This window comes from Epithele typhae (genome assembly GCF_022376455.1).
Source record: "Epithele typhae strain CBS 203.58 chromosome Unknown BXZ73scaffold_96, whole genome shotgun sequence".
Taxonomy (NCBI): Eukaryota; Fungi; Basidiomycota; class Agaricomycetes; order Polyporales; family Epitheliaceae; genus Epithele; species Epithele typhae.
This window is the reverse complement of record NW_025954287.1, coordinates 51385-74116: the sequence shown is the minus strand read 5'-3', so window position 1 is coordinate 74116 and position 22732 is coordinate 51385. Positions and strand designations below refer to the sequence as shown.

General features: G+C 62.1%; 8 protein-coding genes across 8 annotated transcripts; 5 read left to right on the top strand and 3 right to left on the bottom strand.

Moving 5' to 3' along the window:
- Window positions 1–350: 350 nt before the first annotated feature.
- BXZ73DRAFT_81967 (glutamate-rich WD repeat containing) lies at window positions 351–2061 on the top strand (the record flags this gene model as incomplete). The annotated part of the gene is made up of 4 exons (XM_048023614.1): window positions 351–546; window positions 600–926; window positions 979–1672; window positions 1728–2061. 4 exons carry the CDS (start codon window positions 351–353, stop codon window positions 2059–2061), a joined length of 1551 nt encoding a protein of 516 aa, XP_047872192.1.
- A 228-nt stretch (window positions 2062–2289) lies between these two features.
- On the bottom strand, window positions 2290–3617 carry BXZ73DRAFT_92983 (proteasome activator pa28 REG alpha/beta subunit; the record flags this gene model as incomplete). The annotated part of the gene is made up of 9 exons (XM_048026551.1): window positions 2290–2331; window positions 2386–2499; window positions 2554–2684; window positions 2738–2755; window positions 2810–2823; window positions 2948–2985; window positions 3038–3319; window positions 3453–3515; window positions 3570–3617. The coding sequence occupies 9 exons, from the start codon at window positions 3615–3617 to the stop codon at window positions 2290–2292; spliced, it is 750 nt and encodes a 249-aa protein (XP_047872191.1).
- Window positions 3618–3983: 366 nt separating this feature from the next.
- Window positions 3984–7978, top strand: BXZ73DRAFT_106983 (atypical/TAF1 protein kinase; the record flags this gene model as incomplete). The annotated part of the gene is made up of 12 exons (XM_048016794.1): window positions 3984–3992; window positions 4044–4497; window positions 4787–4935; window positions 4987–5244; window positions 5306–5448; window positions 5496–5814; window positions 5865–6028; window positions 6084–6730; window positions 6786–7215; window positions 7291–7417; window positions 7485–7521; window positions 7635–7978. 12 exons carry the CDS (start codon window positions 3984–3986, stop codon window positions 7976–7978), a joined length of 3081 nt encoding a protein of 1026 aa, XP_047872190.1.
- A 2507-nt stretch (window positions 7979–10485) lies between these two features.
- On the top strand, window positions 10486–13047 carry BXZ73DRAFT_55548 (uncharacterized protein; the record flags this gene model as incomplete). Its single annotated transcript, XM_048021361.1, has 5 exons — window positions 10486–10792; window positions 10877–11146; window positions 11209–11454; window positions 11517–12399; window positions 12423–13047. The coding sequence occupies 5 exons, from the start codon at window positions 10486–10488 to the stop codon at window positions 13045–13047; spliced, it is 2331 nt and encodes a 776-aa protein (XP_047872189.1).
- Window positions 13048–14529: 1482 nt separating this feature from the next.
- On the top strand, window positions 14530–15713 carry BXZ73DRAFT_92980 (uncharacterized protein; the record flags this gene model as incomplete). The annotated part of the gene is made up of 4 exons (XM_048026550.1): window positions 14530–15089; window positions 15131–15247; window positions 15347–15549; window positions 15598–15713. 4 exons carry the CDS (start codon window positions 14530–14532, stop codon window positions 15711–15713), a joined length of 996 nt encoding a protein of 331 aa, XP_047872188.1.
- Window positions 15714–15916: 203 nt separating this feature from the next.
- Window positions 15917–16889, bottom strand: BXZ73DRAFT_92979 (EF-hand protein; the record flags this gene model as incomplete). Its single annotated transcript, XM_048026549.1, has 4 exons — window positions 15917–16027; window positions 16123–16383; window positions 16485–16776; window positions 16873–16889. The coding sequence occupies 4 exons, from the start codon at window positions 16887–16889 to the stop codon at window positions 15917–15919; spliced, it is 681 nt and encodes a 226-aa protein (XP_047872187.1).
- Window positions 16890–17001: 112 nt separating this feature from the next.
- Window positions 17002–18007, bottom strand: BXZ73DRAFT_92978 (NAD-P-binding protein; the record flags this gene model as incomplete). Its single annotated transcript, XM_048026548.1, has 7 exons — window positions 17002–17128; window positions 17164–17243; window positions 17273–17429; window positions 17488–17638; window positions 17691–17782; window positions 17833–17895; window positions 17946–18007. The coding sequence occupies 7 exons, from the start codon at window positions 18005–18007 to the stop codon at window positions 17002–17004; spliced, it is 732 nt and encodes a 243-aa protein (XP_047872186.1).
- A 558-nt stretch (window positions 18008–18565) lies between these two features.
- On the top strand, window positions 18566–21891 carry BXZ73DRAFT_92977 (uncharacterized protein; the record flags this gene model as incomplete). The annotated part of the gene is made up of 7 exons (XM_048026547.1): window positions 18566–19473; window positions 19661–19818; window positions 19873–19989; window positions 20039–20556; window positions 20607–20726; window positions 20776–20952; window positions 21010–21891. 7 exons carry the CDS (start codon window positions 18566–18568, stop codon window positions 21889–21891), a joined length of 2880 nt encoding a protein of 959 aa, XP_047872185.1.
- Window positions 21892–22732: the final 841 nt, after the last annotated feature.

Genomic DNA, 22732 nt, shown 5'->3' with positions numbered 1-22732 from the left:
AAATCCACTCCGAACTGCTGCCAGCCGACCTTGATCCAACGCGGTCTAACGCTGTCCTTGTGCTGGAAGTTGGTGTGGCCACATACTCCAACCTGTTTTGATTCAAGTGCTATACTTTATAAACCCAGCGAGATTGCGACATAACCATTCCTAGTTCAAGTTGTATAGTCGGCGGTTTGGGTGCTTTATCTATTGATGCTTCTGGGGTGCGATAAGATATCCGTGCGAATCTAATCTGGCGTGTGCCTCCGATCCCGAAAAATACAATCAGGCGCTCATTCCCAGTGAGTCCGACTGTCCCGCAAAAGTTGATCCTCTTGATTTGCCCCACTACTCTACTCTCAGCCCACATGTCCAAACGATCGGCCACGGAAATACAAGCTCCTCCTGGAAGCCATGAAGGGTCCCGGAAAACACCACGCTCGGTCTCAAAGCAGAAGGATGTCTCCATGGAAGATGAGATGGGGGAGTTTGAGGATGGCTGGGAGGATGAGTATGAGAGCGACGAGGAGGTCGTAGACGGCGGGGAAGGGAAGGCCGAGGACGGTGTGTGTATTCTCCGCCTCTTCTTCGCGTGTCCTGTCTTATACCCCAAGAAGGAATGGATGTGGACGACGAGGTCATGCCGCCGATTGAAGAATCCGAAGAGCAGCCACCAGCTCCGGACGCCTTCATACCCGGAGTCCATCATCTGGGCAAGGACGAGATTCTGGAGCCCGACGAATCCGTATACATCATGCGCCACAACATGTCCGTCAACTGGCCGTGCCTTTCCTTCGACATTCTGCGTGACAACCTCGGAGACCAGAGACAACGCTATCCCGCAACTGCATACATTGTCGCGGGCACCCAGGCCGACGTCGCGAAGAACAACGAGATTTTCGTGTATAAGATGTCATCGTTGCAGAAGACCCAGCGAGAGAACGGTGAGCACGTGTCCTATCCGAACTCCTCTCATGGGAGACTGAGCTTCTCCAGATTCGGACGACGAAGAGGACGAGGACGAGGACGCGCTGGACGAAGATCCCCTGCTCGAGCACCGCTCCATCCCTCACCTCGGCGGCGTGAACCGAGTCCGCGCCCAGCCCCTCCCCGCATCCTCCCCCCTCCCTCCCGTCTCGCAGCCATACTACGTCGCGAGCTGGTCCGAGACCGGCAAGGTGCACATCTGGGACGTCCGCCCGCTCATCGAAGCCCTCGACGTCCCCGGCTACACCCTCGACAAGTCCCGCGCGCACACCCCCGCGTTCACCGTCCCCTCGCACGGCCGCGCCGAGGGCTTCGCGCTCGACTGGGCCTCGTCCGGCGGCGCGAGCCCGAGCGGGCTCCGCCTGCTCTCCGGCGACGTCCACTCGAAGATCTTCCTGACGACCGCGGGCCCCGCCGGGTTCAACGCGCTCGCGCAGCCGTTCGCGGGCCACACGAGCTCGGTCGAGGACCTGCAGTGGTCGCCGTCGGAGCCGACCGTGTTCGCGTCGTGCTCGGCGGACCAGAGCGTGCGCGTGTGGGACGTGCGCACCAAGGGCCGCAGGAGCGTCGCGGGCATCGAGCGCGCGCACGCGAGCGACGTGAACGTCGTCAGCTGGAACCGCGCGTCGACGTACCTGCTGCTCAGCGGCGGCGACGAGGGCGGGATCAAGACGTGGGACCTGCGGAACGTCAAGAAGAGCGGGTGCGTGACTCGCTTTGGCGTCCCGCGGAGCGATGGCTCACGAATGCTCACGCAGATCGGATGCCCCCGACCCTACGCCCGTAGCCGCGTTCAACTGGCACACCGCGCCCATCACGTCTATCGAGTGGCACCCCACCGAAGACTCCATCTTCGCTGCTTCGGGTGCCGATGACCAGGTCACGCTTTGGGATCTTGCGGTGGAGCAGGACGACGACGAGACTGGAGCCATGGACGCGACAGAGGGTGGACGCGACGTGCCGCCGCAATTACTCTTCGTGCACCAAGGACAGAAGGACGTCAAGGAAGTTCACTGGCATCCACAGATTCCAGGCATGGTCATCAGCACGGCATATGACGGCTTCAATGTCTTCAAAACGATCTCTGTATGATCGACATTCGATGATGTTGTAGGAGCAGTGATGTACGTACTTCCAATTTGTATGAAGTGTGTATCGCGAATGCCCTTGTATCGAAAATAGTCATGCGTGTAGAGTAGTCTGCGAGTCGGTTATGATACATGTGCGTTGTGTGGTGTCGTTATATATACTCTATAATGTACTCATTGGGTTGAACGAAGAACTTCAACAAAGCAAGCTCATCTAGAGCGAGGATAACGCTCAGTACATAGTACCAGAGTTGTTGCCTTTGGGCGAACGGATCTAGGGAACGATACCATGAGCGGTGCGGACGTCTCGTCAACTCAAGGAACGCACCTTGTCGATGTTCTTGTGCAAGATGTCAGTCAATACCGCGTAGACGCTCCTCAGGTCATGAAGCTGCTGTCGGGCCATGAACAACTGCCTTTCATCATGCTCCTTCAAAGACAACTAGGACCAACAGGTGAACCTATGGCACAATATTTCCGGGATGACAAGGCGTACCGCATAATCCTCGACGAACGGGTACTTCATGACCTTGGTGCAGATCTTGGCGCGGGTGAGGTAGTCTTGACGGGCAGCATCGCGGAGGTTGAGTGCCGTTTCCTGGGAGCGGTGAAGCTCGGACAAACAATCTACGAGGTTGTTAATGTGTGGGAGCGGCCCGTGCGTAGCTGCATTGACGAACCTTCCTGAATTTGAACACCTGGATACCTTAGGATCAGCTACGGTACACATAAGGCAGGAGCAATGAACGCACCGAAATTATCACCGCTTCAGGCCCCAATCCGTCAACACGAGCTCTCTCTCTCAGAAGTGGGGATGTGCTTACTCCTCAATCCTGAATGTGGCCATATGAGATCGGTGTGGACACAGAGTCACTGAGGATGTGACTCACTTTGGCATAGAGAGATTGATCCACAACTTGACTTTGTCCTGTGTCATATGGTTAGGAAACGGAAGGAGAAAACGTGATGATTGTACTCACGCAAAGGTCGACCAGAATCTCGCACTCGCGCTTGAGGGTCTCGTGGACTGCAATCATATGCTTGTTGGAAAGCATCATCCCGGGATGTTTGGCGTGTTGAATGTCATTGCTTGAGCATGCAGCCACGCCGTTTTTCACTGCTCCGGAGTCAAGCTTCCTCTTCTTGGAGTCTGGTTCAGTGGTCGAGGGTGTGGGGTAGACAGTAGCGTCTGTAGAATGGGAGGCATTCGACAGATGGAAAGGTGACTGGGGGTTGGACGTGGAGTCCACGAAGTCTTGAAGCTCACTAAAAACAGACATCGGTTACACTATGTCTGGATATGATACCAGACAACTTTCAAGGGGTCGAACTTACAGGATCTGGGAAGGGAAGGGTTGGGTAACCACCCTCATGCTCAGCGAACGAGATACATACCTTCTTCGGGAACGTCTTGAAGACAATCTGCTCCCCAGTCAGTGTTGCAGATGTTCTGTAGTCCTGTTCGCGAACGCGTTAAGCGACACGCCGGGCGAGGAGAACGAGGAGACGCACATCGAGCTTCTGCTTAGTGTCCTTGTCCAAAGTGATCTTGGCAGACATTTTCTGAAGTGGAAGGAGGACAAGAGGAAGGATAGACGAGTTCAAGAAGGGCAACAGTGCAGAGATGGGAGTGGTGGTGTGGAGGAGAGAGGCAGGGTAGGGCTTGAACTGGGCGGGGTCTCGCACGACGCGCTTTGCATAAGCGTCCGCACTGAGATCTCGATGTGCGGTTCCACGTGGCCGTTCACGGGCGCTCCGACCCGACTTAAACGGCGACCTGTGGCGAACGCTCTCAGCCACCGTCCTCCTGCTCTTGCCGTTCCTGCTGTTTCCATCTCTGACTAGGGCCGCCTCAACGACGCCTCTGCTCTTACCTGCGGGCCCCCCTTTACGCCCTGGCACGCATACAGTTTCTCATCTGTTGTGATGTCCCAAGTACGTCCCCTGTAATTCCTATTGCGCGCGTTATACTCAGGGTCGTAACAGGAAGAAGACAGTGTCATTGCGACGCTTACGGGCTTCTCGCTCAACAATGTACTTTCCGGACTTGACCTACCAACTGGACCGGGGCTCTCAAACCAGCTTGGCATCTCTGGGGTTCCAACATTGAGCGAAAAGCAGATCTACAATGACCGCTGGGACGATGACGGCGATTCAGTGGTTGGCCCTGGAGAGGGAAAGGACTATGAGGACGAAGTGGACAGGGAGCTTGCCGAAGAAGAGGAGGAAGAAGACGTCAGTATGGTCAAAGCGGAGGTCCTGTCGCCCTCCATTGGCGTCAGACAGAAGCGCAAACGTATTGTTCGGCGGATGGTGGAGCGTCCAAAGACCGTGTATGAAAGGTTTCCGACATTCGAGAAAGACAAGGTTTTGGAGTTCACCGAGCTTTTCAAGGGAGTCACGGTCCACAAATCACTTCTTTCCAAGCGGCCTTTCACTGGTGAGTGCTTTGCGCTCGAGATTCGCCCGCTTGTATGCCTTTGCGTCTTCCCCGTATCCTTGCAACCTGAGAACCATATTTTCCACTGCTACTCTGCACACTTCGCTACAACTGTGGTTGGTCACTCTTGTGTCCCAATTGCCCAATTACGCTGGTATCCAACTTCGCGCAATCACCCCTTTGTGGTGACGTACCAAAAGCACCCATATACTGGCCAAAATATGTCTTCCACCATTTATAATTATTACTTGTTCTTGAAGCCGTCCTCACGTGTGATCGTTGCCCACAGTTGAATCGGTGTATCCGAAGAAGAAGGAAGTGCCGAAGAACTTCCTTCAGGCTATCGTCGGAGATACTGAACGTCAAGTGGAAAGCAAACGAGTAGAACAAGTAGTCGCGGCTGGTGATGTCGAGCATGACCTCCGCCGAGCACTTCAGGTGTGTGCTTTCGCTATTCATGTTCGCTGAGTTTGGCTCACCGTCATGAAGGCACGGACGTCGGACGGCTCTTCCGCAATTCCCTTTGACGACCGCTCGTTTGATCTTGTCAACATCACCAACTGGGAGGATAGGGTCATTTGGGAACCGGATGAGGACGTTGACGGCTCGCTAGGCTTACCTGACACCGATCTCGCGAGGCCACTGAACAAGACGCTTGGGTCTGGGGTCTGGACCCAAAGCATTATTTGGGGTCCTCGCGAGCCCTTCCGGGACTTCACTCAGCTCGAGCTGCACGAGGAAGACACGGTGCAGGAAGACCGCCCATCGACCCAAGAAGTCGTTCGCCCGCGGAAACGACTGCGGGCAGACAACCAACCGAAGACAATTCAATATCTCGAACGACCAATTTTACGAGGTCTCCAAAGACGGCGGGCGCATCGTGTACGGCAAACGTTCGGTCAGCTCGTTGTGGAACATGCGTATCCTGCGCAAAAACTGCAGTTGCCCTTCGTACGTCACTTGGTTGCTGCATGGTGCGCCTGCTGATTGCTCTCCAGTACAAGACACGCCTGTCGAAACAGGAGGCGCGCTCCTTCCACCGCCCGCCCTACAGTTTCCCTCCAACATCGAGATACACTTCAGCAAGGTGCGGACGGCGAAGAAGAAGAAGACAAGGCCGGACGCAAGGTTGGAAAGGGCGGCGATATTGGCGAAGGTCTGCATCGAACAGGCGATCTCAGCCTGCGCGATACGAGCAATTTCGTCATCTGGGAATTCTCCGAGGAGCACCCGCCTATCATCTCCAACTTCGGTATGGGTAGTATTCTTGTGAACTACTATCGCAAGAAGAGCGAGAAGGACGACCACATACCGAAGGTGCGTGACCCGCGTCACGGTGACAGTCTTGGTGTTGACCCTGCCCACAGAGCGAACTTGGCGAGCCGATCGTGATTGAGCCGCAAGATGAATCTCCGTTCATGAAATTCGGCTACGTGTATCCCGGACAAACTGTACAGGCTCTGTACAATAACCTGCTCCGAGCTCCTCTGTTCCGACAAAAACCCTACCCAACGGATTTCCTCCTCATTCGGTAGGGCGGCTGTTGTGTATTGTGCGCGCGCGTCTCGTGCTGATTCCTTTGTCAGCACGACGGTCAAAGGCGAGGCCAAGTACTATATCCGCGAGATCCCTCACCTGTTCGTCGTCGGGCAGACGTACCCTGTGACGGAAGTCCCGGGTCCACATTCTCGGAAGATCACCAACACCATCAAGCTCCGTCTTCAGATCATAGCGTTCAAGCTACTGGAGAAGAGCACGGAGAAGCGCCTGAAGATCTCGCGGCTCATGAAGTATTTCCCGGACCAGAACGAGCTGCAGATGCGTCAGCGTCTGAAGGAGTTCATGGAGTACCACCGGCGAGGGCCGCACCAAGGTTTCTGGCGGCTCAAGGGCAACTGGACGATCCCCTCGGACACCGACATGCTGAAGATGGTCACCCCCGAACAGGTCGTCTTGTCGGAGAGCATGCAGGTCGGCCAGCGGCATCTCCAGGACTCCGGTTACAGTTACAACGGGGAGGTGGCGGAGGAAGACGAGGGCAACCTCTCCATCGAGCAGCAGCTGGCGCCTTGGATCACGACGAAGAACTTCCTGTTCGCCACACAGGCCAAGGCGATGCTCAAGCTCCACGGTGAAGGCGACCCTACGGGCCGCGGCGAGGCGTTCAGCTTCATCCGTGTCTCTATGAAGGACATCTTCGTCAAGGCGGGGGAGGACTACGAGCAGAAGCTTGGTATGTCTCATGTTGTCGAAGTCTCCGCTTTCTGCTGAGCTCGCTTGTGATGTAGCCGAGGCCGAGAACCGCCCCAAGTCGGCTCACCGCTACAACGTTGCCGAGCAGCAGCTGATCTACAAGTCCGAGGTGGAGCGCATCTGGAAGGCGCAGTTCGCCTCGCTCAGCCGCAAGGACGAGCCCGAGCTGACGAAGGAGGACGAGGAGGCGGTGCGGAGGGCCGAGGCCACGCCCTCGTCGCCCGTGTTCAGCCGCGGGTCGTCTCTCGCACTGCGTGAGGGCAGCCTCGGTCCGGCGGCGGAAGGGAAGCACGTCCTCCGCATCAAGCGCGTCGTGAACGGCGAGGTGCGGCACGAGATCGTACGCGACGCGGCGGTGATCAACGCGTACGTGAAGAAGCGGCAGGCGATCGAGGAGGAAAACACGATCACAGACCTGCTCGCCCCGACCGGGGACGCAGACCGGGACAGGCGTGCGATCAAGAGGTGCGTCTATCGTCGGTCGTCGGCGCGTCGTCGTGGTAGGCGCGGAGGGCTGACTATCTTTTCTCACACCGCCAGGATCGAGGAGGAGCTTGCCCGGCGGAAGAAGAACCAGGAGCGGCGGCTCCACCGAAAGAACGCAAAGATAGTCAAGGAGGGCGGGACGCCGCTGCAGCTCAACCGTCCAATCAAACCCGACACCACGGTGCGTCTTCCCCGCCCGCGCCTTCCCTCCAATGCATCGGCGTACTGACACCCACCGGCTACCCCAGCGGCGCTGCGGGCACTGTGGGCAAATGGGACACATGAGTACGTACCTGCTTCCCCGGCTTCACTTCTCCCTTGAACCTCCGCTGACATACCCATACTCCTTTCTCTCTGCGCGTCCCACTCTCCGCACCCGCATCCGCCCCGACCGGCAGAAACGAACCGCAAATGCCCCCGCTGGGCCGAGTTCAACTCCGGCAACCCCCCGCTGCCCGCTGCGGCCGTGCCGGGCGGGGCGTCGAGCCCGCCTGCGGGCACCGCGCCCGCGGCCTCGGGCACGCCTACGCTCCCATCCGCAAGCTTCTCGCTCGGGGATTCGCTCGGGAACTCGCTGCGGGCGCCGTCGTTCGCGGGCGCGCACGGGCCCTCCCCGCTCGCGACGAGCCCCCCAGTGATGGCGATGGAGCAGGACGAGGACGACGAGGACGACGAGGGAGACTCGGCGCCGGGCACGCCCGCGGGGATGCCCAAGCTGAAGCTCATGATCGGGAAGAAGTGAGCCGTCGCTCGGCCCGAGCAGATTGCAAGCTCGCCGCCAGGATGTGCGATTGCGCTCAGACGCGGTGCCGGCTAAGCCGACTTTGACGAAGGTCTCTGGGGTGAACGCTTGAAGCTTGAAGCCGAGGTGCATGCTGTGACTTCGTTGAATCCGGCGCCAAACCCGAGAGCACCCGGTCCGCGCCAATCGGACTCGCAACCCGCGTCTGCCGCCGCGTTCGATTTCATTGTGGACTCGAGAAGGGCCTTTGTACGTTACGACGTGTGCTGTACTAATCCTGTAATCCTAGTCCTTTCTCGCGTTCTTCCGCTCCGGGGCGCGTGTGCTCGCGAGACCAGAAGATAGAATCCCAGCGCTCGCGGCACTCATCCGTTCCTCGAGGCCTCACGCGCACGGTCTGCGTCCGACGTCCAGCACTCTAGCTCCACCCGCCCAGTCCGCCAGATGTCGGTGCGGCGACCGCGGTGACCCAAGCCAGCGAATGTGCATGGGTGCCAGACCCCCGGTGCGCACGATGTCTGCTGCACGCTTGTCCTACAAATTCGACAGCGACCCAGGCTCGCAAGGCAGCCTTGGCGCGGTCCCCGTGCTGGGCTTGGTGCACGTCCCAGTGCGCCCTAGCGCGAGCCTTCCGCCGGGCCTCCGACTCCACCGCTCGCGTCGAGCGACGGTGGTACGCACTTGGACTCAATGCAGCGGTGCGGCGCGTATTTTTGGCCGTGGGCGTGAGGTGCGGCGCGCTGGGCACGTGTAACGGATATGTTACAGGCGGGCGCTGAGGTCGCCGGCCCGCTTTAATTCTCCCAGCGAGCCACGGCGCAGGTGCGGCGGGGCGGGGGTGTCTGGCGCGGAGGAGGGTGCGGGAGAACATAACCACTCCGCAGGCGATGCCAGAGCGTGGGTGACGCTGGGAATGGAAGCGCGCCCGCACTGGGCGTGCTGGGCTGGCGAGGCGGCGGCTGGACCGTCAGCGGCCCAGTTTAGAGCTTGGGCCCAAGGCGGATGACGATGATAGGGCGGCGCGCCGAGCGTGCGGGGGGAGGGCGCAGGCGCGGCGGTGATCGCGCTCGCGGAGGAGGAGGGGGTGGCGGGCTGGAATTTGTAGCGCGCCAAGGCAGGGCGGAGGACGATCGAGGGGAGGGCGTCGAGCGGTGCTCCCGGTCCTCGTCCCGCCCGACGCGGCGCGCGGGGCTGGCGAGTAGGTCCCCGGTGCCAAGCCCCCTCGGGAGATCGCGATCGGGCACATGCGTCCGCTCGGCTTCCGCAGCCCTTTCGACACACTTGGCGGGCGCGGCGCGCTCGCGGGTCCAGTCGACAGAGCTCGCCCGGGCGGGACATCGATCGTGTCGCGCGCGCGCATCCGAGCGCGTGTGCCGTCATCCGCCCCGGCGCTCGACATACGCGGTGCGCCCTCGTCGCCCGCACGCTTCTCGATCCCACCGGGGAGCGGGGAGGACCGTGGCCAGGGCGTCGTGCCGGGTCGTGCCGCGGGACTGAATGAAGAGCTGGCTGAGTGATGCGCACGATGGCGAGCATTCCGTGCGCTCGCACGCACGCAGGCCGCGGACGGCAAGCGCAATGCTTGTCCCGACCCCTTCCTCATCATGACACCTTCCCATCCACCGACGTCCACATCCTCCTCCTGCCGGCTCCGTGAGTGCGCCAGGGACCCGAGCCCGCCCGCGCCGCCGTCGAGCGCACGTTCCTCTTCTGGCCACTCGTTCCGACCGCGCCCGCGCAACCCTCCGCTTCCCGTCCCCACCTCGCCCGCTCTTCCCACCCGTCCGACGCAGTTCAATGCAGTCGGGGACGCGTCGACGCCACCGCCCTGCCCGCGCGGCGCGCGTGACCCTCCGGTTCCTCGCGATTTTCTCCGTCGACCGTCGAACGTATGCACCGAACTGTGCACACCCGCGGTTCCGGTGGGGCGGCGGGGGGGCGCACGAGCCCCCGCGCCTTCTGCGTGCGAGGTCGCGCGGCGCGCCCGCACGTCCACGCGGTCGCACTCGCGGTTGTACGCAGGGAGGTGGGGGGTGCGATCGCGCGCGGTCGGGAGCCGACGGAGTCCGACGGAGGGCGTGCACACACACATGTGGGCGCTCGAGCCGAGGATGGACCCACGGAGAACAGCGGCCACACCGCTTGGCAGAATCGCTTGGCGGTTAGGCTTTGGGCTCGCTGGACGCCTCTGCCTTGGCATGCGCCTGCTCCGGACTCCGAGGCTGGGGCGGAGGCGCCGGGGCCGAGAGAGGAGAGAAGAGGGATGCTGACTAAGCGTGCCAAGCCGTGCCAAGCGACGGATGAGAGGGCCTTGGCAGGAGGAGGGTGCCAAGAGATCGACATCGGCGAGCGAGCTTAAGAGACTATCCCTCGACGCCATGTCTCAAGACTCCTTTCCCCATCTCGTTCCGCTCTCCACTCTCCAGCAGACCCTCCACGACCTCTACCCCTTCGACTTCTTCGCCGCCCTCGACCATCCCCCGCCCTCCCCTCCCGCCCACCTCTCCATGACACAAACCCCGCCCTCGCCCACGCTCGCCTCTGGATCCCCCTCCGCCCCGTCGGACGAGTCCTCGTCCCCCGACAACTCCGCAAAGTCCTCCTCCGCAGCCCCCTCTTTCTCCGACGATCCCGGCCAGCGCTGCCAGTGGGTCGAGTGCGAGAAGGTCCTTCCGGACCCCGAGACGCTCTACAACCACCTGTGCAATGACCACATTGGCCGCAAGAGCACCGGCAATCTCTGCCTGACCTGCAAGTGGAAGGACTGCGGCACAACCTGCGCCAAGCGCGACCACATCACCAGCCACCTCCGAGGTACGTTTTCCACTTCTCCCTCTCCCTCCCCCGAGCGGACCTCCGTCCTATTCCGTCCAACACCACGGCTCACACGCACCCAAGTGCACACACCCCTCAAGCCTCATGTATGCGAGATCTGCAAAAAGCCGTTCAAGCGGCCCCAGGACCTCAAGAAACACGAAAAGATTCACACCGAGGAGCACCACGCGCAGCACAAGCACTCCAAGGCCATCACTGTCACCGACCCCTCCTACTCCTCCCGCGTCCGCGGTGAGAGCGACAAGGTCCACGGGCTCGCCCCGCCCATGCACCACGGCGTGCCCGTCGCGCGCGCCAAGTCCTCCTCCCTCTCCCTCTCAGACAGCTCATCTGGTCAGTCTCCATGCCGTCCTCTTCGCCCGCCCGCGCTCACCCCTTCGGACCCTTCCTCTTAGGGGCCGACTTCGGCGTATTGCCCACACCCTCGCCGGAGCTCGATTACGCTTCGGAGGCTGTCGCCGCCCACGGCCGGGGTCAGTTGTACCGCGTCCACCCTTCGCTGCCGACATGGGAAGTGCTCTCAGACGAAGTTCCGGCCCGCAACATGCCCGTCAGCGGCTCGAAGCGGAGCTACGATTACGCCGTTGACGAATTCTTCTCCGATGTCAAGAAGCGACGTGTGACTCCCGCATACGATCCCCGTGAGTGTCCCGAGGCCGCTTACGACAAGACCTTCACTCACTGCTGCGCGCTGCATACTTAGACATGGCCGCGCGCCTGAGCAACCTCGCTTACCAACAGTCGCTCAGCGCTACCACCAACGGCGCCCCCGCTCCAGTTCCGATCCCACAGGGCAACTTTCCCCCACGCTCGGTCTCCTTCGACATTCGCACCCCGGAAGAACTCGCCGCGGTGAACGAATTTCTCATCACTCTCGGTCGTGACGTCGCGGCCGGCGGTGCCCACGCCCACCCAGGCTCGCGTCATCACCACTCCCAATCGGTGCCATCCGCGGTCGACGACGCGAACTTCTTCGACCCCGCCAACCTGGCGCAGCTCGGTCTCGGCGGGATGCCGGGCGTGCCGAACGCGGGTGGCCCCGGCTCAGGCGCAGGCTACCACGGCGAGAGCGGATACATGCCCCTCAACGAGTTCTCGTCGCACCCGAACGCGTCGTACGCCGCGCCGCGCGTCTCGCACGGGCACCACGTCCAGCAGTACGCCATGTACGCCAGGGGACACGACATGGGCGGTCCCCCGGTCGGGGGATACCGCCGCGACATGCGCGCGTCCGCGTCCGACGAGCACATGCTCGGGCTCAACCTCACGCCCTCGCCGCCGATGCCCATGCAGCACGCGTACCCGGCGCAGGGGGGCGTCCACGGCTACTCCTCGTACCTCGACATCGCGGGGAACCTCGTCGCGTCCCCAGGGTCGTCGCACTCGGGCATGTCCACGCCCCCGAACGCGACGCCGCCGCACATCCCGCTCACCGTCGCGCCGGAGAGCGCGGCCACGTTCGACTACCTCCGCACCGGCCGCGCCGCGCCCGTCGTCCAGCTCGGCCCCGTCGACTACCACTCGAAGACGCACCGCACCATGGTCCCGCTCAAGTCTGCCGGGCCCGACTCCTCCTCCGCCGCCGCGTCGTCCCAGCGCCGTCGCTGAGCAAGCGCCCCGCCCCGGTCGAGCCGTCGCTCGGCCCCGCACGGCAGCGCGGGCTGCCCGCGAAGCTCACCGCGTTCGCGGCGTCGTCGTACGCGTCCTCGTCGACGTCCGCGATCGCGCCGAACAAGTCCTCGCCGCTGTACCCGCACATCACCGCGGGCGACGCGCAGTTCAAGCTCCCGCCGCTCGGCGCGCAGTACCGCTCGCCCTCGCCCAGCGCGTCGTCGTCCGGCTCGGGCTCGAGCCGCGAGGCGACCGTGTCCCCGCAGATCCCCCCGCGCGCCGCGCCGCTGTCGCGGTCCGCGTCGGAGGAGTCGATGCCGGAACCGACTACGGCGGCAGCGGGGAAGGGGTCGTCGATGTACCCGGTGCTGCCGCCGATCACGGCGTTGTCGCGCGGCGGGCGGGAGGACGAGCTCGCGCGGGGCGTGGGGCGCATCGCGCTGGGGGCGCCCGTGGAGGACCGGCAGGAGCACGCGCGGCTCATCCGCGACATGCTGCTCGCGATCAACGCGGAGTACCGGCGCAAGCACGGCACGCCGCCGCCGCCGCGGAGTCCGAGCGTGAAGGAGGAGGTGCGCGGGCTGGAGAGGGAGGTGCGGGACGTGGAGATGATCGCGGTCTGATCTTGTCGTTCTGTGTCGGGAGCGGGGAGAGAGGACAGTACTTGGACGGTGGACACCAGCTGCTAATCGACCCGGCCGGCGCGGGTCTGTGTGTGTTTGTGTGTATGACGACGCGGTCTCCGGTCTGTAATTGTATCTGTCGCTAGCTATATGCTCCGCTCGCCCACAACTTATCACTCTACGTTATGACGCTCCTCGTTCGCAATCGTATTCTCTTTTGCTCTGGACTGTTTCCCTGACGCGATTGTTGTGGTGTCCGCTTACGTCGGTTTGGTCTTGTACGTACGCGCTGAGGACGAGCACTGCACCAGTCGGTGCTGCAGGCTGCAGCACCACCCGATCGGACACATCTGAACCACAAATGTCGCCGCTTCGGAGAACGGGTGGGACGCGCGCGCCCAGCGGCAGCGCATCCAGCAGCATCGTTTGTTTGGGCTCCTCACGGCGCCTCCGACGCGAGCGTGCGTATATAAACGAACCAGCTGGACACGAGACCGTCGGCCCTTCCAACTGCTGTCTTCCCGCGGTCACACACCCCGACGATCCCCTCGCACCTGCAACCCACATGGCCTTCGCGCCGTTCTACTACGACCCGAAGCTCGACTTCGAGCGGCTCCTGGACGAGCACGCGTCCGCGCCGCCGGCGCTTGGATCCCCAACGGCGGCGGCCAATGTAACGGGGGTGGCTCGGACCCCCGTGGGCCCCGTGGGTGGTACTGCCAGGTTCGCATGCTTTTCGATCCCTGGGGACGGGTTTCCGCTGACGTTGACTCGGTCTTTTGGACGGTGGCCTCCTGTTCGCTCGTACCCCACGCATGCCGCCTGACACAGCGTTATCCCCGCCGCCGCCCGCGCCGCCCGTCGTTCGGTGCGGACCTGCTGGGCTGGTGGGGCGTCGCGAAGCGGGCGACGACGGGTGCCCGGCGCGTGCGGACGTGGACGATGAGGGTGCGGGTCGCAGGAGGATGCATGTGTGTATATAGTAACCAGAAGTTCGCTTCCCGACTGTACTTGTACTTTCCACCTTGAAAAACGATCGATTTCAATGGCTGAGCTTGACTGCGGTCGCACGATCCTCGTCTTCCGAGGCGAGCAGAGACGGTCGGCGTCGTCGATGACGTCATGGTCTCCTGTGACGCCTGAACGGTTGCGCATACATACAGTCGCCGTTCGACCTGCGAAAGTCTCGTTTTTCCTTTTCATCGGTACCACCACCACTATGGTCGCCACTCGATCTCAAGACAGCACGTTCAGGGTGAGAGGCAACAGCGTCAGCCAGCTCCCCAGCGAAGTCTCGAAGAAGCCCACCGGCTCTCGCAAGCCCGCCTCGGCCAGAGCGGCGACGACGAGCGAGAAGGCGAAAAAGAAGGAGGAGAAGCCCAAGTCAGAGAGGAAAGAGTGAAGGTCGAGGTGGGAGAGAAGCGAGAGGGGCCCGAGGCCAAGGACGACGACGTCGAGCGGCCCCCTGCGAAGAAGTCCAAGATGGACGAAGCGGAGGACGCGCAGGAGGGGAAGCACCCCCTCGAGAACGCGTATCAGGCAGGTGCGTCTCCGATCCGCCGTCTCGTACCCTCGCCGACCGGTGCGGCAGGCACCATCGAGCGCGGCCACATCTACTTCTTCTACCGGCCCAAGGTCGAGCGCGAGGAGGCCCACTCGCTCGACGACGTCCAGCGGTTCTACATCCTCCTCTGCCGCGGCCCCCCAGTTCGCGTCCGGTTCCGCCGCCGACACGGCCAACGATGGGGAGCAGGAGCGGGAGATGGCCTCGTCGAGGAAGGCGCGGACGCCGTGCCCGCCGCGGAGCCCCAGGACGAGCCGAAGAAGCCCTTCCGCCTGATCCACGTCGGGAAGAAGGGGCTTCCAGACCCCGAGCGGGCTGGCGGGGGCGGTGGCAGGCGGAGGCAGATGTTCTGGGCGTCCGTCGACAGCGTCGGAGATGACCTGACGGCGCTGCAGGCGGGCCTGGAGGGGTCGACGTACGAAACCAAGACCAGGGGTGCGTCGCCTCGCCGACTCGCCGCTTTCCGGCGGACGGGACCGTAGATCAGACGTTGACGGCGTGCAGGAACGCGCCACCAAGGCCGGCGCGGCTCGCGGCGGCGTACGCGATCGTCAACCAGGACGCACGGATACCGTCTCAGCGCGAGACCCATCTCGGGTACCACCTCTCGCACCCTCTGCGGACCAGCTGGGGGAGGTGCAGAGGACGCTCGGCGTTCACCCCGCGTCGTCTTTCGTCGTGACGGTCAAGAACCCGCTCGCGCCGGCGAGCGGTCCAGGGCAGGGCTCCCGGAAGGCAACGCGCCCAGTACCCACCCGAGATTATGAAGGGCGTGTTCGGGAAGGGCGGGCGGCGCGGGAACGAGACATACGGGCTGCGGTTTGCCGCATGTGAGAGGAGGGAGATGCTGGACTACGAGGGGACTGAGTTGCTGCTGATTGCATCCAGAAGCGGAGAAGAGGGCCTTGAGGAGAGCTTGGGTGGCGGCAGAGGCAAAGGTGAGGCCCGCGCTGCCGGTGCATCTCGAAGGTTAATCATCCCCGTAGCTCTTGAGGAAGCCGAAGATAGGGAAAGCCAGGAGTCGATAGATGAGGTCATGAAAGAGCTTGCTATGGATGTTGAGAAGATTCCGGCTGATCCGTTGGAAGGTCTGTGGGCTTAGGCGGGTTCCCCGAGAACAGCAAGCCTCCTTGTACAGTAGTGTAACGCAATGCTTCACATCATCTTATCTTGAGAAGGGCTGAATGTGGGGGCTCGCCTGCTGCCGACCGGAGCTCATGCACACTCCAAGATGCATCGGGTATCCTTCGTTAGTAGTCGTCACATACACAGTACAAGTCGTACAAGGTCGGTAGCCGCCTCGAATCACTGCGACTCGGGCTCATCATTGTCCGTGTTGATCCTCAGCACCTTGACCCACTCGCGGTAGTTGAACTGCCCGTTCCGCGTGAACGGGCCCTTCAGGAACTTGTCGATCTGCACCACCGACGGGGCGTGAGCATCCCGTGCTCTCCTGGCGCAACCGACGGCGCGGAAGAAGGGGGGAAAACGACACAGGGCCGGCGGCTCACCTCGTGCTCGTCCATGCGCTCGCCGACGTCGCCCAGCCACCGGCGGACCTCGTCGCAGTTGACGAGGCCGGAGTCGGACTCGTCGAAGCACTCGAACGCGGCGACGAGCTCCGCCTCGGCGTCGAAGTCGTACAGGTGCTCGCCCATCATGGTGAGGAACATCGGGAAGGTGATCCCGCGGTCGCCCCCGCTCCCGCGCCTCCGTCGTCCGAGGGCGCGCCGGGGGCCGCGCCGCGCGTCGCCTGGGCGGTCGGCGAGGAGCTGGTCGAGCGTGGAGCGGGAGGGGGTGATGCCTGGGCGGTGGAGAGGGTGTGTGTGGGGTGGTCCGAGCGGAGGGCGCGGAGGAGGATGAGGGAGGGGACCGGGTGAGCGGCGGGAGCACGCGGGAGGAGAGGGGGAGAGGGGAGGCTCACCGAGCGAGGCAAATATGTGCTTGAGGTCCTGCTCGCCGACGAGCCGTCTCCGTCGCGGTCAATGAGCGAGAACGCCTCGCGGAACTGCTGGATCTGGGGCGGGGAGAAGAGCGAGAACACGCCGGAGGGCTCGCGGCGCGCGCGCGACTTCTGCGCCTTTGTGAGCTTGCTCGGCGAGCTCGTCGGCGTGATGTCCGCAGAGAGGCCGTAAGGGTACGCGACATGACTGTACAACGGAGGGCTTGATGTGGAAGGATGGAGTGGAGGTGGAGGGAAGGAGCGGCGGCAGTGGCGGAGGTCGACGACGGCGGGAAACAGGCGCCTGAGTGGACTGAACGCTTCGAGTTCGGACATTGGTGGATTCGGAAGGTGCAGGCATCACAGAACCGACGGCACAGATTTGTAACATACATTCAATAGAAGCAAGTATATGAACATTGGCTGGCCCATTGGCCCTATGGTCCATTTACTTCTGCATTGCCTTCAACCTCGGACGTTCTCCAAGATTCTTCCACAGTTGCCTCAAAATCCAACCACGCGGAAGCCACTTCATGATACTGTAGAACCCCGACAACGTTGCCAGGGTCAAGTACCTCGGCGGACAGGGCTTCAGGACCGCCCCGACTACTTATGGGCGAACGCCGCGGCGGGCATCGGGTTGTTTTGCTGGCTCATGACGAGCCTCTGCATGATCGCCGCGAGGTAGTCCTTGTACAGGCTGCCTCGGGGAGAGCGACGCGGTCGGCCTGGTTGACAGATATGTTCGACTTGACGCCTCCGGGAGAGACGAGAACGACGTTGATGTTGAGCGGGGTGCATTCCATGTATAGGGTGTCCGTGAGGGAGTGAGCGGCCGCTTTGGTCGCGGCGTACACACCGGCCCACGGGACTGGGCTATGAACAGTGATGTGTTGAGCGACACGCAGAGACAAGCCTGGAGCTGAGAGCGTACATCTCGCCAGCCAGAGACCCTATGGTCACGATGGTGCCGCTTTTGCGAGCTGCCATGTGTGGGATCACTGCCTTGGTCAAGCGGACGATGGAGAAGACGTTGGTGTTGAATGTCTGGACTATTTCCTCGATGGGAATGTCGATCAAGGCTCCTGATGTCTTGTCAGAGTCGAGTATATCCTCGCAAACATGTCCAACACCCACCGCTGCCACTCATCCCAGCGTTGTTGATCAATACATCGATGCGACCTTCACGCTCCATGACTGTGTCTACAGCGAGTTGCACGGACTCTTCGCTGGTGACGTCAAGCAACAGCTTATGAATTCCGGGGTGATCGAATGCGACCATAGACCCAGTCGACGAGCAGTTGCGTATACCGTGCATCCCTTTTCTGCAAGTTCTTGACATCTAGGTGTGCGTGAGCAGGGTCGCTTCGACATCGTTGAGTGTTGACTTACAATGCGAACCCAATACCTCCCTGAGAGCACCCAGTGACCAGTGCCACTTTCCCGCCAGTCATATCGAGCTGGGTTGGTTCGAGCGATGGTCTGGAGTGTTTCGCTGACAGACACCCTGATGGCGCCCGAGAAGGTAGCAATCCAGCTCTCACGAAGAACTCGGTCGAGTCCATGTGACGATGGCCGGAGCGACGGCTAAATTCGAGTCGGGGCCACGAAGCTGCATTCGGGGTGGAATTGCAACATGGAGACAAAAGAGATGGAACAACGGCCTCGTGGATTTAATGGACGCAGATCATGGACGGCAATCTGCTGCCGAAATGTGGACCAATCCGTGAGAAGCAGTCTCAGCAGCCACGAGGGAGACACGGGTGGAGTGGCGCAGTGGTGTGGTGCCGTTTGTGTGCATCGGTGAGCAGCGGAGGACGAGGCTGAGCCGCGCGAGTCGGGGTGCAGACGAGGTCGAGAGCAGGAGCCAAACAGAGCGCAACAGGCCGGCGCCTGGCCCGAGCGGCGGGTGGAACAAGACGGGGAGCGCTCGCCCCACTCCGCCCTGCCATTTAGCGACCCGGGGACAGGACCGTTCGCGCACACCCGCGCCGTCCTTCCAGCCGACGCCCATGTCGTCCCCGACCGAACTCTATCTCCCTTCCACTCTCCCCTATCCCCTCAAGCTCGTCTCCTTCGCCGTCGCTCCCGACACACCCGTCCAGCGCGGCTCGCGCCTCCTCGACTATTCCTTCACCCACATACCCCCAGACGACCCCGACCGCCTCGAGCTCCGCTTCGGCACCTGGGACTCCTCCCTCGAGGGCACCTTCTCCCGCTGGTCCTTCAAGCTCGGCGAAGTCATCACCGACCGCCGCGCGCGCGACACCCCCGCCGCATACATCCTCGAACCATGCAAGCACGGCGTCCAGATCGGCGGCCTCTGCTGCCTCTGCGGCAAGGACATGACCAGGTCCGTCTCCCCCGCGTTCCTCCGCGCGTCCCTGCCCCCCGCCGGCTCACGCCGTCGTCGCTGCCAGCTTCGACTACACCGGCTTTTCAGACGCGTCCCGTGCGTCGATCCAGATGACCCACCTCGCCAACGGCCGACCGTCTCCTTCGAGGAGGCGGAGCGCATTGAGCGCGAGACCGCCGAGCACCTCTTCCGCTCCCGCAAGCTCTCCCTCATCGTCGATCTCGATCAGACCATCGTCCATGCCACCGTCGATCCCACCGTCGGCGAGTGGATCACCGAGGGCGAGGCCTGGGAGGCGCGCCAGGCGAACAAGGCCGCGGACGCGGAGAACTCTGACGCGGACAAAGCCGAGCCAGGGGAGCAGAACGGAAGCCCCGGGGCGGATCCCGCGAAGGCGGTAGCGCAGGATGACGATGATGTGAACCCCAACTGGGAAGCCTTGAAGGACGTCAAGAAGTTCAAGCTGGGCCCCGAGGCGCTCGGCCAGCCACATCAGCGAAACAAGAGCAAGGGAAAGGAGAAGCTGATTGAACAGGAGGGGTGCATGTACTACATCAAGCCGCGGTACGTCGTTCTTGTTCGTGGTTCTTCTGCATGCGAGGCCCGCCACGCGGCCCGCCACTCGGGCCTCGTCCGTTATCTCCTCTTCCGTGCTGTGGGTGTTCCGCGAGACGCTCCGCTAGGAACGGGCCCGTCACATGTCGAGTGGCTCACCCATTTCCGCGCTTGAGCCTTACTGACATTACGACAGCCCCGGATTGCCGGAATTCTTGAAGACGATGGCCACCAAGTATGAAATGCACGTGTACACGATGGGGACGCGCGCGTACGCGGAGGAGGTCTGTGCTGCGATCGACTCTGACGGCAAGATATTCGGCAATCGGATCCTAAGTCGCGATGAGAGTGGCAGTGAGTACCATGTCGATTGAAAGGGCGACGCAGGAGGTTGACGCCGCCGCGAAGGCTTGACACAGAAAAGCTTGCAGCGACTGTTCCCTTGCGACCAGTCCATGGTTGTTATAATCGACGACCGAGCAGACGTCTGGGAATGGAGTCCTAACCTGGTCAAGGTCATCCCTTGTGAGTATCTCAGTGCCTGTCTATGATATTGTCTAACATCGTCGCCCAGATGACTTCTTCGTCGGTATCGGCGACATCAACTCCGCCTTCCTCCCTAAACTCGAGCCTATGGCTCCTCCCGCTTCCCCACCTCCACCTCCTACGACAGCCGACGCGGGACCAGACCCAACGTCTGTCTTTCCAGACGATGACGACGAGGATGACTCCGATCTCGACGACGACCTGCTCGACTCCGATGGCCCCTCTTCCCCCGCTTCGGCCACTGCCGAAGACGAACTGGCCGCCGAATTGGAGAAAGACGAGATGATCTCACGAAATACTCTCGCTCTCGAAGCGCAAGTCGAGGAGCGGCCGCTGGCGAAGAAGCAGGAGGAGCTGCAGGAAGAAGAGGAGAAGCAAGAGAGGCAGGAAACGCCGCCGGCCGATGCTGAGAACGGCGACAAACCCGCGGACCCCGAACCCTCCCAGAACGGCTCGACAACTCCGACGCCAGAACCGAAGAAGGAGAAGCCGGTGCGCAAGGCATTGCTGAAGAACGACGATATAGAATTGGCTCGGGTCCAGAGGGTATGTCAACACCTCTTCGTCTGAGTCGGCTCGTCTCACGCGTTTTGTAGATCCTCGAGTTCGTGCACGACCAGTTCTACGTCGCGTTTGAGGCGCGGAAACCGGACGAGTCCCACAGATCACCGAAGAAGAAGAAGCGACAACCAGATTCTGTGGATTACGACGTTCGGGTACGTCCATGCATGCGTTCACTCAAGTCCCCTCACTGATTGTGCACAGAGGATCATCCCGGCGATGCGGATGGCGACTCTTGAAGGTGTTCACCTGTTGTTCACGAGTGTCATTCCGTTAGAGACACGTCCAGAAACGAGCGAGATCTGGAAGACTGCGACTGCGTTCGGTGCACAGTGTTACACTGAAATCTCTTCTCGCCTCACCCACGTCGTCACCAACAAGGTGTGTTGCTTTCCCGCCACTCGCATTCGATTCACGGGGCTGACTTTCATCTCGCAGCCCAGTACGCAGAAGGTCGACGCGGCGCGGCGCTACCCTCACATCAAAGTCGTCTGGTTCCAGTGGCTCAATGACTGCATCTCGCTCTGGCGGCGGCTCGATGAGGGCCCGTACCTGCTCACGCCGCCCCCACCGCGCACCAGCAACGGCTCTGGTGGCGAGGGAGGCGGCGGCAGCGGAGCGCTTGCGAGTCCTCCCTCGGATCCTCACCAGATTAGTTCTGACCCGGAGCCGGACGCAGATGACTGGGACGATGTCGTCGTCGACCGCAGCCGGCGGGGGGCGCTCGGGGTCGAGGGCGGGAGCGCGCCGCCGACCCCCTCCGGGTCGGGAACCTCGTTCCACCCCGACGAGATCTCGTGGGAGGACATCAACGACGAGGTCGACGCCGCCATGAACGAGAGCGAGGACGACGGCGAGGACGACGAGGACGGGACGCCGAGCCGTAAGGGTGCCAGCGTGCGCGGGGGCGCGAGCGAGGACGAGGGCTCGGGGACGGACGGGACCCGGAGCGCGTCGCCGTCGCCGCAGCTGAAGCGCAAGCGCGTGCGCAGCCTGACGCCCTCCGAGCTCGGGCAGCTCGCCACGGCCATAGCGTCGACGGGCGGCGAGGACGGGCTGCGGTCGCCCCTGGCGAAACGCAAGAAGCTCGCGGCGGACCGCTCGGGCGCGAGCCGGCTGAAGGAGGGCGTCACCGCCGCGCAGCTCCACGAGGACGGGGAGAGCGCCAGCCAGCGCTCGTCGCCGGCGAACGGCGTCGGGGGCGGCGAGGACGAGGAGGACGAGTCGAGCGATTCGAGCGACGAGGACGACGGGAGCTCGGTCAACAACATGGTCGAGGACGACTTCCTCGCGCGGGAGCTCGAGGCGGAGTGGGGATAGCCCTGGTCCGCGGTGCGCCCGTTCGCTGCTCTTCCTTCTCCTTGGCCTCCTCTCTTCGCTGCCGCTGCTTTCGTCCATGCTGCTCGTCGCGTCTCTCTCCGCTCTTCCGCTGTCCGTGGTCCAGGTCCAAGTAGCAGTAGATTTATTGCCTCATCTCCGATGTAGCTATGTAGTATACGGAACCGGGATACCCCGCGACACACCCACACCTCACTCACGCCCACGCCTACGGGCCGCATCTACACACACGCAACACATACTGGAACGGCTTTTCGTTCGGTTGACCCACACATATGTACCTTAGCATCTAGACGTGAAATGAAGGGTTCTTCAGCGCGCTAAGCATCGGTTGGAAGCCAGTGGGCGTGGTGTGATGTGCAATGGTCTGAATGAGTGGTTGGCATCGCCGTGGGTGCGAAACCAGGTGGGGTTTGCGGCCAAACGGTGCTCCAGCGTGAGGATGGGAATGGGCACTACATGGCGCAGAAAGGGAGATGACGGCAGGCTTGACAAACGAACAACATGCATTGAAATTCTCGCTTCTTGATGTTCGATGCCCGCTCTTGAAGAGCATGTAGGGAGCTCGTGAACCAGTTGGGTGCCTGGAGCGACAGTAGAAGGGCCAACGGGTGAATGCATTCCACATCAAGTTATGGACGCCAGCCAGGCCCAACACATCGCTACGAAACCTCAAGCCACACGGACCCCCGGCAAGACGAGGAACGGACGCTGGAAACATTGATGTTAGCGGGCACCCAACGGCCATCGTGAACTGTTGAACTTACGACAGGATCTCGAGGTGAATGGTTGGCGGCCCATCCCGAGACGTACACGGAGGAAG